The sequence below is a fragment of the Rhynchophorus ferrugineus genome, unplaced genomic scaffold (genome assembly GCF_030347505.1).
Source record: "Rhynchophorus ferrugineus isolate W39M unplaced genomic scaffold, kcgeb_rfMv2 rfM11, whole genome shotgun sequence".
Lineage (NCBI taxonomy): Eukaryota > Metazoa > Arthropoda > Insecta > Coleoptera > Curculionidae > Rhynchophorus > Rhynchophorus ferrugineus.
This window is the reverse complement of record NW_027472590.1, coordinates 22,363,628-22,377,152: the sequence shown is the minus strand read 5'-3', so window position 1 is coordinate 22,377,152 and position 13,525 is coordinate 22,363,628. Positions and strand designations below refer to the sequence as shown.

At 33.9% G+C, this 13,525-nt stretch overlaps 2 protein-coding genes across 2 annotated transcripts in view; one reads left to right on the top strand and one right to left on the bottom strand.

The window, feature by feature from the left end:
* Window positions 1–13,525, top strand: part of Sec24AB (Protein transport protein Sec24AB) — a 160,618-nt gene that overhangs the window by 59,480 nt on the left and 87,613 nt on the right. The window lies entirely within an intron of this gene.
* LOC143204591 (uncharacterized) overlaps window positions 7,880–13,525 on the bottom strand; it is a 58,981-nt gene continuing 53,335 nt past the window's right edge. The window contains exon 5 of the mRNA XM_076417268.1: window positions 7,880–11,059. Within this exon, the coding sequence (XP_076273383.1) occupies window positions 10,825–11,059 (235 nt within the window). The 3' untranslated portion in view covers window positions 7,880–10,824. The remainder of the gene's footprint in view (window positions 11,060–13,525) is intronic.

Genomic DNA, 13,525 nt, shown 5'->3' with positions numbered 1-13,525 from the left:
GGTTTTTAAAGAGATTTATTTTTATTTAGTTGTTACAACGACTATTATTTACATAATTTTATTTTAAAACGGTTTTTTATCCTAAAAATCTAATTTTGATTACTTTTTACTTTTTAGTGAAGTACTTCGAAAGAGTGTCAATGCATCCCAATGTACCGCTAATCAGCTAAATATGCGACGTGATAATGAACTGCGTAGACTAAAACGTTTAACACCACCTGATCTGATTACTGTACATATGTAAACTTTCGAATAAGCTTTAGAATAAGACTAATTAATTAGGATAATATTTTGTACTGAAGATTGCTTAATGAAGTGATTTTCTACATGCCATGTATATATAATATAAACAGAAGAAATACTTATTGCCAATAGGGCAGATTGTGGACTCACGAAGAGTAATAAAAAAAACAAACTTTTTAGTGAGTTCCTTATTTATTTTTGAAGTCGATTCAATTTGTATTTTTCTCTTTTTAGTATTAGATATTTACTCAATAAAATACGCAGTTACTTTATTAAACATTACAATGGGTAGACCAAGTAAAGGTGCAGCCACTATTAGGAAAACTAGGTATAAACAAACAATGATTGAACATAAGGAACGCTTCAGGCGCCGTGGTAATTACTATTTTTAGTCAAAAGTCAATGAGCAGATAATTTATAAGTGCATATATTTTTTAATTTAAAAAATCAGTCGAATGAAACTAGTAGAACCAAAAATAGTAACCAAAAATAGACGACTAAAGCAGTCGATAGTAAATAGTGATAAAATCAGTCGGACCAAAAATAGCGACTGAAATAGTTGATAGTAAAAAGTAGTCGATTTCAGTCGATAGTTCCCGGAACTATTAAAAAGCAAAACTAAATAGTTTTAACACTGAACTACTTCCGATTTTCTGTTACATCAGTTCAGCAATAACATTATACACAAATATCTCATTATTTTAGATTTAAAAAATGTGAAAATCTTGTACATGCCTTCGAAATTTGAAGGTTTCCAATCCTAGTTTGGTTACAACAGGACCACCGCGGAAGTGAACTCTTTCAAATAAAAACAGTTTTGAAAATCGGTCCATTATTGACGGAGATATACACTAAAATAAAAATATACAGCCAAACATATAACCTCCTCCTTTTTTCAACTGGGTTAAAAAACGCGCCTGTGTATATCTCAATCTGATAGGTGATGTAAAAGTGTTCAATATAAACATATTAAGAACGTACACAATTCAACAACCTGCAGGTAGTGTAAATATTATATCAAAAGAAGTTGTATTCTGATTGATTCTAATATATTATTTATATGGTTTGTGTGTGTGTCTCTCTACTTATGTATTGCTTAAATTATTTTTCTTTGTTTGTTTCATTCCATTAATCGAAATAAAATGTGTTATATGATATTGTGAAGTTATATAAACGGAAAGAAATGATACATCACAAAACGTCAAATGTTGTGTAATCGATTTATTCCATCAACAACTAGCTTTTATTGATTCTTTGAAATATTTTTAGAATCCTAAAATTTGGCCATTTTTCATTATTAGTTTAATGTTAATCTTATAATTTGTTTTGTTTTCATATTTAACATAAACATACCTTTGATTCATAGCAATATACAAAATTATAACATTTAACTAATAATTCATACCTTATACACTTATTTTCACATTGTCTGATGTTAATTTTCTCTATTAAATAATAAGTAATACCTCAATAAAGTGTTTGTAAACATAAAATTAAGCAAAAATTATTTTTTCGAACTACAACTCTCATTAACAACAACGCGTGGATGTGAAATCTGCAAGTAGTCGAGCTAGTTTAGAATAAAGGCTCATGACCATATCTGTATGCAAACTAGAGTCATTTTACTGTCGTGTCTAATATATACTAATCGAGTGCAGTGCACACCATTTACATTCCACCTGAACATGAAAACCTGAACCTGAACCTGAAAATAATCTAGAGTTCTGTCTAAATCTTAAAAATATTGATAGGCTTTCAGCTACTAGACAGACAAGTCAAAACTTCTTTCAATTTGTGAATGAAATGGGTGTAAATTGAGTGCAGAAAATAGAAACTAATTTAAAATTAGGTTGTAATAAGTTAACTGTTAATATTACTATCGCCCACTAACCTACACTACGAGTCTCTCTTCGTGTATTTTTGTGATTCTCTTGATTTCCGAAGTAACAGTCGGTATCTAAAAGTTTAAATAGAAGTTGTCATTCCTATAATATATTTTCAAATTTGCTTTCTTATTTTTTGTAACAGTTATTGTTAATTCAGTGTTATCCAAGAATTAACATGGGAGTCGACTCCTTTCTCGTGTCTTTTCGTTTCGTTTTTTCTCTTTCGTTTTGAATATTTTAATTTCTTCTATGACAGTTGGAATCCAAAATGTGGATGTAAGTAATTACTATAGCATGAGTGCCCTAACAATGCCTCTCACAACTATATTATGAAATACATATATTATGATGATATTACTTCGTGCATAACATCCCAATAACTCAATAGGTTTTAGTAGTTGTTTGTATAGCAACAACTTTAATTTGGCTTCTTCTTGATATGCTCCTTCTAACAAAGTTTTACATTAATTGTTCATATTTACATTTTATATGCACAGTCTCGTAGTTTTTCTGGTTAATTCTCAAGTGAAATAAAAAGAATAGCTAACAATATTTTTACTATCTATTTTTTATTGGAGGTTTATTAATATTTACGGTACATATACAAGAACAAATTAAAATGCCAAAAAGGCTGATGCAGAGGGGGTCACTCGATTGCACCCTTTCTAGTAAAGTGATATTTGGAACTATCTCTATTTTTTTTTAATGGCAAAAATCCTAATTTTGTTACAGTTTTACTTTTATGTGACAGAAGAATATATGCAGAAGGTTCACGCCAAATGTCAGATAACACGTCATACGTCTCAAGAAAAAATAGTTTGTAGAAAACCTTAAGTTTAAAGTTTCGTTTTTTAATGCCACATCACTAAAACAGCTATACCTCAGACAATAATAAGGGAACATACTTAAAGTGTTAATCTTTGAAAATATGAACTTGAAATATCGAATTTTTCATATTTATAGAGTAAAATATCTCCTAAAGTTTTAGGTAAGTTACGAGCTGGTAAACAATTTTGAAAATCCTCTTAAAGACATATTCTTAACGAAAATAGTGAAAAAAAAACGACTTTTTCAAAAGTCTATACTAGATTATCCTCTAAACTTTCCGGTTAGTTACAAACCGATTTAAAGGTCCAGTCACTAAAACAGTTATATCCACGAAAATAATTTAAATTTTAAAAAATACTCCATAGATTTAAAGGATCGGTCTTTGAAAAAGTGAAAAAACCGGTTTTTTTTGTGATTTGTGGGCTAGAATATTTCCTAAAATTTCAAGTTGGTTACGATAAATTTTACGGTAAATAATTTAAATTTTGAAAAATCCTTTCAACAGCTTAAGCTTTGGATCAGTGGAAGAAAACGATTTTTGCAAATGTCTATATTAAATCATCCTCTAAACCTTCGGGTTAGTTACAAGCCAATTTAGAGGTCCAATCACTAAAACAGTTATATCTCCGAAAATAAGTTAGAATTTAAAAAATGTTTTTAAGTGCATATTTCGAAAGGTTCAGGGTTTGAAAAAGCGAAAAAGTCTTTTTTTTTATTTTTTTTTTAATTTTTAAAATATTTTCAAGGGCCTATTCTTAACAGCTTAAGATTTGAAACAGTGAAAAAAACGATTTGTTCAAATATCTAAATTTGAATATCTAGATAAAAAACATTTCTTGTATTCCCATTACTTATCGCAATAAATGTTCTTATTGAAACCGTCCTGCATCGGTCGAATTGACCAGCGCCCGATCACCAACCCTATTCCACCTGCTGCGATCCGACCAGGTATAATAAACATTGCGGGGAAAACGGAACGGGGCGGTGCCCGAATCGATGCTGTGCGGCAGGAAAAGCGGGACAGGCTGGCAGGAAAATGGATCGCGAACCGACAGGATGGGATTCGGTAACGATTGTGTCAAACCGATACCAGGACCACAATTAGCACGAATGGGATACGATTTAATCGTTGCGGATTATAGACGAGTGAGGTTGAACTGCACGACGAGGACGAGGGGGAGGGGATGTTAATTAATCCACAACGATTGATTAGTGTTCGCGGCATGATGCAGATGTAATTTGGATTGACATTATTACCAGTCTGTTCGTCTCATTATACTGTGGCATATAAGTAATGACATGGAGGCTTTACTCACTATATGTACCAGGGGTAGCCAATTTTTCTGTATATAAGACCTGCATTTTATCTTCAAAGTGTGTTGATATCGACTTGTTTTCATATGCATAACGGGTCAATTGAAAAGTCTGCGGACTGACACATAGATGGCTCTACTAAAATTAAATCCGTTTGTTTTTCAGTTAGTTTTTTATTTCACAGCTGTCAGATATTAGTTTGTGAATTATAGCTTTTTGAGTGAAGCAACTTTTGTTATTGTGAAAAAATGGATAAAAAGGAATTTCGCGTGTTGATAAAATATTGCTATTTGAACGGAAAAAATATAGTTGAAGCAAAACTTAGCTTGATGCCGAGTTTCCGGACACTGCCCCAGAAAAATCAACCATCAGGAATTGGAATGCTAAGTTTAGACGTGGTGAAATGAGCACCGAAGACGGTGAAGGCACTGGATGCCCAAAAGAGGTTGTTACCAACGAAAACATTATAAAAATCCACAAAATGATTTTGAATGACCGTAAATTGAAACTGAATGAAATAGCAGACATACTAAAAATACCAACTGAACGTGTACATCATATCATTCACGAATATTTAGTTATGAGAAAGTTCTGTGCAAAGTGGGTGCCGCGCGAGCTCACTTTTAACCAAAAACAAGGACGAGTTGATGATTCGGAGCAGTGTTTGAAGAGGATCAAGGGTAATAAACCCGAGTTTTTTCGTTGATATGTGACAATGGATGAAATATGGCTCCATCATTTCACTCCAAAATCCACTCGACATTCATCCGAATGAACTGCACACAATGAACCCACTCCAGAGCGTGGGAAAACGCAACTGTCGGCTGGCAAGTTTACGGCGTCTGTATTTTGGAATGCGCATGGAATAATTTTCATTGTCTGCCTTGAAAAAGGAAGGACCATCAACAGCGACTATTACATATTATACATTGGACCGTTTGAAAGGCGAAATCGCCGAAAAACGGCCGCATTTGAAGAAAAAGAAAGTGCTGCTTCACCAAGACAATTGCTTCAAATTGCTTCTTCATCTTCATCGTATTCTCCAGATCTGGCCCCCAGCGACTATTTCCTGTTCTCATGTCTCAAAAGAATGCTCGCCGAAACTGAAACTCTATTTTGAAGCAAAGGAAAAATCGTACTATAAAAATGGTATTGAAAAGTTGGAGGGTCATTTTAAAAGTGGTTGATAATCAGTATATTACACTTCAAGGGAATTATGTTGAATTAAAAAAACTAATTCTGCCAAGAAAATGTGTTTTACTATGGTAGGCCGGGGACTTATAGGAAGTAGGAGGAAACTTCGTAGACTACAGAAGAATGTCGTAGTGACTACAGCATCGTACTTTATATTTTTCAGTTGTGAATGAACGATTTTACACTTATAATATATATAAAAAACACAAGCAATTTACAGAAAAAAATTGTCTTTTTCGATGCTAATGTACGTTATTCTAGTATATTGCAAGCTGAACTAAATATATCGAATTATAGAATCTCAGAAAAAATAACTTAATAATTCTTTAGTGAGAGAAATTGTACGAGGGTGGTCCAAAGATGATCGAGACAAATACTCTGACACGTTTATTTACTATTGAAAAAATTTACTGCTTTTTTAGGGATTTCCTCTCACTAGTTACGCATTTTGTCCATCTTTCCAGAAGTTGTTTGATGTCAGTATCGAAGAATACCTTGGTCAACTCGGACAGCCATGTGCGCACTTCTCTACCTCGTCGTCGGTGCTGAATATTTGACTTACAAGGGCTTCTTTCAGTGGTCCAAACATGTGACAGTCTTAGGTTGATAAATCCGGACTGTGGAGAGGGTGTGCCAGTACCTCCCACTCTAATTCCGATATTGTACCGAGCGCGACATGCGCGGTATGAGAGCACGCGTTATCCCGAAGAAGAATCGCCCTTCGTGCTGGAATACTCCTCCGTTTCCAGCAATAAGAGAGTTTCACATGTGATTTCAGAAGGTTAGAGTAATAGCAGCATTAATGGTACTTTTAGTGCGCAGGAAATCGACGTACAGCACGCCCTGTCGGTCCCAGTACACCGTACACAGAAATTTACCCGCAGACCTGGTTGTTTTCGCTTTGACTGGCGCCCCTTCCTGCTTCTTCCTCCACTCTTTAGACGACATTATGCTTTTGGGAGTGTAATAGTGTCCCACATGGGTATGTCTCGTCTGTAGTGAAGATTCGCGTTAAAAAACCGTCCCACTGCACCTCGTATAGCGTCAGCAAGCAGCGACAAACTTTCAACCGCGTAAATGTTTGCTGGAAGTTCAACAGTTTACGAACCCATCGCGCCGTTATTTTGCGATATTGAAGGTATTCGTGGATGACACTACCAATACTGATGCCGAGTTCAGCCGAAATGTCTCTAACATTCAACCTACGGTCCTCCAAATTTCGCAAACCGAAAATAATGTCCGTCTTTTTAACGCTTTCTCACACTAAAAAACGAATGACAATACGTTGCGCTACGGCGGTCGCCACATGATGTTCACTCATAGTCGTAACACACGCGTGAATGATGGGCTCCCGTCGAACACTATGCCACATTCTTCGTAACGGACCCGGCTATCACATACTCAAGCCACGTTTGTCCCCATCATATTTGAACCACCCTCGTATTTAGCATTCTCTGCCATGAGGAATTACTATTTATTATTGTTTAGTAATGAGTATATTCTTTGAGCAACGAAACTAGAAAGCAATGCGGTTTCACGTATAAAAATCATTAAACATACGATTCTCCTAGTTATTGAAGAAAGAAAAATCTTTACTTTATAGAGTCACCTCGTAAACCAAAGAAGAATATAGGCAGGACTAAAGGTCGTACTTTACAGTTTGCAACTGTGAATGAAAAACCTTACCTTAATTATATATACATAATAATATATACATCTCCGTCTCGCTTATACTACCGTTGGAAAATACAAGCACATATAAAATGAACTGCCCCAAGCAATGATCTCCGTCATTTCCTCTCTCACTATTTATTGAAGAAACAGTCGAACCGTGCATTTGACTGAAAATTGTAATTAATAATTTTAGTCGCTAGTTTTTTGACTATCGACTGTTTTGACTGTTTTGTGACCATCGACTGTTTAAACTGTTTTCAGGCGATAGTTCCCAACACTGCTGCAAGCAAAATTATATATATTTCGAATGATATAATCTCAGGACCAAAACAATTAATACTTCAGATTAAAAACATATTTAGCACCCTCTATGAGGAAGAGTTGGCATTTATAAATATTCAGTAATAAGTATATTCATTGGACAATGAACCTGGAAACCAATGAGGTTTCTGGTATAAAAATCAGTCAAACACAAGGTCGATTTTCATAGTTGTTGAAAAAAAATATTCTTATTTTATGGACGCACCTCGTGGACTAAAGAAGCTTTATTTAATTATTTTGTTAATATGTTATTTTGGTATAATTCAAATATCAGTATCAATATTTCGAATTATAAAATATCTGAAACAAAACAAGTATTTCTTTAGAGAAAGGTTGTATAGCATCCTCTGTCAAAAAGATAACGCAAGGATAATAGGAAGTAAGGAGGTTTAAGATAAAAAAATCAATAAAACACAATGTCGATTTTCCCAAACTATCTGTAATAAATATCACCTACACTCGCACAAAAGTCCAGTGCTTGTTAACATTTCAAATTTGTAACAACATTATTAATATGTTTTCTTCTTCTCGGGATCGAACCAGTCGATTACGATCAAGGCACCGAAAAAAAGAGAACTCCCAATATACACTGATAAAACTATAGCTATAATATTTACATTATAAACATTGATAAAACCTAGCGTTCTCGTTATTACAACTCTCACTTGTTCGGAAAGTAAAAATATTTACAGAGTAAAAACGTATTGCAGTATCGCACCTAATTCCCTAGATATATAATAGTTCGAATTGTTAAAGTAAACCCATTTTTGTGTGGCGAACATAAAAGTACCGTGAAGTATTTTTTTTATTTCGTTCATTTCATACCCAACAAATATTCAGTTGTCGCACCGATTCTTACAAATAACACTGAACACGAAAATCTCAAAATAGATTTGTTTCAGACGACAGAAAAACAGTAACTAAAATTATGACTAGATCTTGAGGTAAAATCGTGTGAGCTAAACCGGATAATATCATACAGGGCATTTTCAGGTAGGTAAGCACGTAGGTCTCGTTGTAATGTTGATTATTTCGAAACAAAAGTCAAATCACAACGAATTATCGTTAATTTGAGTTACATTCCTATCTCCAATCTTTATCTTATTTTTTCAATAAAATTACACGTTTTCTTATCGTTTATTTTTAAAAGTCCACTTTTTAAGATTTAGAAATAGAAATACTGAGCAACAAAACAACCTGTCCTTTCGCGAAAGGTCGTTTCACATTCTCTTTATAATATGGTTTAAGATGGCATATCAATCACAATTATTGGTTTATAATGAATACCGAAGGTTAGTGAATGAGTCAAGGAATTCTACAAATAGCTTCCAGAATTCCAGTATTTTTAGACGATAGAAGTAGACGATTTTGAAGAAATGTTTTCTTAAACATGCAGTATACGATTGTTTAGGAGGAAAAGGTTGCCTTATTTTACGGGCACACCTCGTAGGTTAAAAAAGAAAATAATCACCATTGAAGTATCGTGTCTTACCCTATTCAATTCTAATCGAAAGATTTTGCATTTAACCCTTGAAAACATTAATATCTGATATAAAAATACATTTTGCGTGAATAAAATATTACGACATTTTCTGATATTGTATTTTTGTATATACTATTTATATACACAGTATATATACTTTTTCTAAAGTATTGACTTTTACAGCTTTTGTTAAAGAAAAAAATTCCCTATTTTATGGACACATCTTGTAGACTAAAGTGAAAAATAGCCACTACACTTTAACATGTTATGCCCTATACCTTTCAATTGAGAATTTCAAATAATACGCTTGGATCTATAATATATTTTCTGATAATAATCAGAGACCTAGCTATAAAGCTTGATGATGCAAATTTGCATGAATTTCGACAAGTCAAGAAACTTAACGAGTAAATTTCAAAAGCATTTGGTGGAGATTGGGAGAAATATTGGCATAAGTGCCGAATATCTGATGGGAACAATTTTGAGAGTATATCAGAAATATCTGAAGATACCACAATTGTATAGACATTCCTTCTATACGAAAGAAAAATACAAATGCGCTTGAAATAAGCTAAGGCCTACAGCAAGTTTTACAAACAAAATTGTAATTCTTTGAAATCATATAACTTAAGAAATAAAACCACCTATCCTATAGGCCGGAAGATTTTTGGAGATTGCTGCTATGGAAGAGCATGATATCTAATAGGGCATCATTAATAGAGTATCTAATTTCAATTGTCTTACAAAGGCATCTGATTGGCTCATTCCTATATCGCGATTGTTTATTTGAGTTTGTCGGTTAGACCATGTGTATCCTGTGTATGTGCTGAAATAAAAGAACGATAATATAGATGGACAATAAAGCATTTAAACACCCAAAACACTATATAAAAATCTGATACTGACAGAAAATAGAATTATGTTAACAAACTTTGAAGATCACAACTTCAGGAACAAAACAACTTATCCTTTAGGCAAAGGGCGTTCTACAACTCGTAGATGATTGAAGCAACTCAACTTTATCCCAAAGAATAATCTCTAGATTTCATGATACTTAACAAACACTTTTAAAAACAACATAATTTATGTAGCTGAATAGATTTTTTATAAAATATATATTTAACATAGACACCTCGTATTCTGAAGAAAAAAAAACGATTAAGATAAAGGCACGACAGTCGTTTACTATGAATAAGAACATAAGTTGAAGAAGAAGAAAGTTCTATTTCTCATATAAAATTTTCGATTCTTTTATATTCTATATATTTGCAATTATAGAAATCCCGGAAATATATAAATATAAACATAGCATAACTTAAAGATAAATAGATAAATATCTATACTACATGTTTTACAAATAATATACCATCTGATTATTAAATGAGAATCTGAACAACTGATACGAAAAAGTGGTCGTTTTTTCGCTCTAGAATAACTGTGAATTTATATATTTTCAACCGACAAATTTCGTAAACAAAACAATCTATCCTGTTAAAGGAGGTCATCCTGTAAAGCTCTATATAACACACCGAGAGTTCTGGACTATACCCGCTTAAAAATAGAACCCTGTGTAATATTATTGCGAGGTTAATCTCCATGGTAAGTGACCGGCAGAGGTCGGGATCTTCGGCCGCGCTAAAAGAAACAAAACTTAAGTTATCCCAGACGAATATACTTGTGGGATAAACCGATAACGCCCTCATCCCAAAAATATATTTCGATTAAACATACTTTGAGGGATAAGCTCGATACTGAATCGCCCTTAGCGTACAAAACGTCGGATCCCGAGCCGTGATCGATGCACCAACGTTAAAAAACACTCGTACAAACTGCCGACTTGCGCTCAACGTACAAGAGTAATTTCAATAATCTTCTGGTGCGTTACCACAAAGGTGGTTGACTGTACAGGATAGGATGGGGAGGTGGATATGTGCCCATCAGGCCTAGGTGACTGTGCGGTATCTGTAGGTTGTCTTGGGGTTTGGACGCCCCACCCAAACACGGTCGGCCGTCCTTCACGAGGACGGGTACAGCCACCCTTCTGGGAGAGGGCAGAGGGTTGTTGTTCTGCTGGTCGTGTAGGCCTTTCTCGTGTTGTGCCCTCTTGGTTTTGTATCTGCAAAAGAAGTACTCAGTTTAGTGAAAATGAATGACTTAATACCTCCCAACTATATAGAAGAATTTTTAGGCCTAAAATTTTTGTATAATATACGCTACAAATAAGTAAATTGAAATAAAATGGAATAGGTCCAAATTATGCAACCAGAAAAAGGTTTCAGACCAGTCTGTTCACTTTCAATATTAAGGATTGTTATGAATTGAAAAGTCTGACACATAGATAACGCTAATAGAATTAAATCCATATGTTCTTTAGTTAGCCCTAACCTTCAAAAGATGCGTGCATAAATTTGACAGCTGTCGGATCATTGGTTTGTGAATTATAGCATTTTGAATGAAGCAACTTTGGTTATTGTGAAAAAATTGATAAAAAGAAAATTCGTGTATTGATAAAACAATGATTTTTTAAAGAAAAAACACAGTTGAAGCAAAAAATTGGCTTGTTTCCGCACACTGTCCCAGGAAAATCAACCATCAAGGATTGGTATGTTAAGTTTAGACGTGGTGAAATGAGCACCGAAGACGGTGAACACAGTGGACACCCAAAAGAGGTTGTTACTGACGAGAACATTTAAAAAATCCACAAGATGATTTTGAATGGCCGTAAATTGAAATTGAATGCAATAGCAGACACTCAAGATATCAACTGAACGTGTACATCATATCATTCACGAATACTTGGGTATGAGAAAGCTTTCTGCAAAGTGGATGCCGCGCGAGCTCACTTTTGTTCAAAAACAACGATGAGTTGATGATTCGGAGCAGTGTTTGAAGATGATCAAGCGTAATAAACCCGAGTTTATGCATCGATATGTGGGAATGGATGAAACATGGCTCAATCATTTCACTCCGAAGTCCAATCAACAGTCATCCGAGTGGACTGCACACGATGAATCCGCTCCAAAGCGTGGGAAAACGCAACAGTCGGCTGGCAAGGTTTTGGCGTCTGTATTTTGGAATGGGCATGCAATAATTTTCATTGACTACCTTGAAAAAGCAAGGAACGGCAACTATTACATAGCGTTATTAGACCGCTATTGGCAATCGCCGAAAAACGGCTGCATTTGAAAGAAAATAAAATGCTGCTTCACTAAGACAATGCACCGTATCACAAGTCAGTGAAAACGATGGCAAAAATCCATGAATTGGGCTTCGAATTGCTTCCTCATCCACTGTATTCTCCAGATCTGGACCCCAGCTATTCTATTTCCTCAGACTATTTCCTGTTCTCAGATCTTAAAAGAATGCTTGCTGGGAAGAATTTTTTTAATTTTGACTATTTTGAAGCAAAGGATAAATCGTACTACTAAAATGGTATCGAAAAGTTGGAGGGTCAATATAATCAGTGTATTACACTTGAAGGGAATTATGTTGAATAAAAAAACCAGTTTTGCCGAGAACATTTCAATTGACCTGTTATATAAAGCACAGAACCATAGAGTATAATATGGAGGTTTAACCGAAACCGAGGAAATGTTTTGCGTGGTCCTGCAAATGCAGGCCCTGAGACCACTTTTTTGATTGGTTCGTTCGAATTGTCCTACAAAGGCATTTGATGTACTCATTTATACAACGTGATTGTTTGTTTAAATTTGCTTATGATGCCATTTTTGAGTGCCTGATATAGAGTACGTTCAGTATTATTGTGATTTAATTATAATCACTATTATTTGATCATATTGTATATTCAGTCTCAAAAGTGTTCTTTAGCATTTCTTATTTTATAATATTTTATTTTTGTAGACTAGAGATAATTACATATTCACCTAAACTATTACCGAGGTGTTATAGAGACACCTGAAAGAATTTATATTCACTTAAAAATTGATAGCAGTCGATATGGTTTTAGAAACATACTATATCATTGTACTAAGGATATTTATAGAGGTTATTAATATTTTCCTGTAATTTTAGAGGTAATAATACCTTTTAATTTCAGTTTGTTTCAGTTTCGTTAGTAAGTGTATTTCATAACAAAACACCAACGGGATATTACAGGCAATAAATACATTCGCCTTTTGTAGATGATGTTATTACAAACACAATAAACAGTTATAAAATACAGCAAAGTAATAAAGAAAGCTAATGTTGAACTAGAAATGAAGTAGTTGTAATTGCCTGAACTAGTTAGAAACTAACCACGCCATATTTACATAATTAGAACACAGAAACTACAACCAGCAATTGAGATAGGTTAGGTTAGGTTGTATAACAGATGTTTGATACTTTATTATAACATATCAATGATATTTTCTTAGTTCTGCAGATGTTAAAGTCAACTCCAGTAATACAGATTCCAAGATATAATTAACAATTAACCAAAGAGTAGTATTAAAAAAGCTAGTCACATAATAACTGTCTTACATTTATATCGAAAGAGAAAGGATATATCCAAAAATATATTTAGGATGATTCTAAATATCACGTGGTAAAATATATAGTATCAAGGAAATATTGATCATTT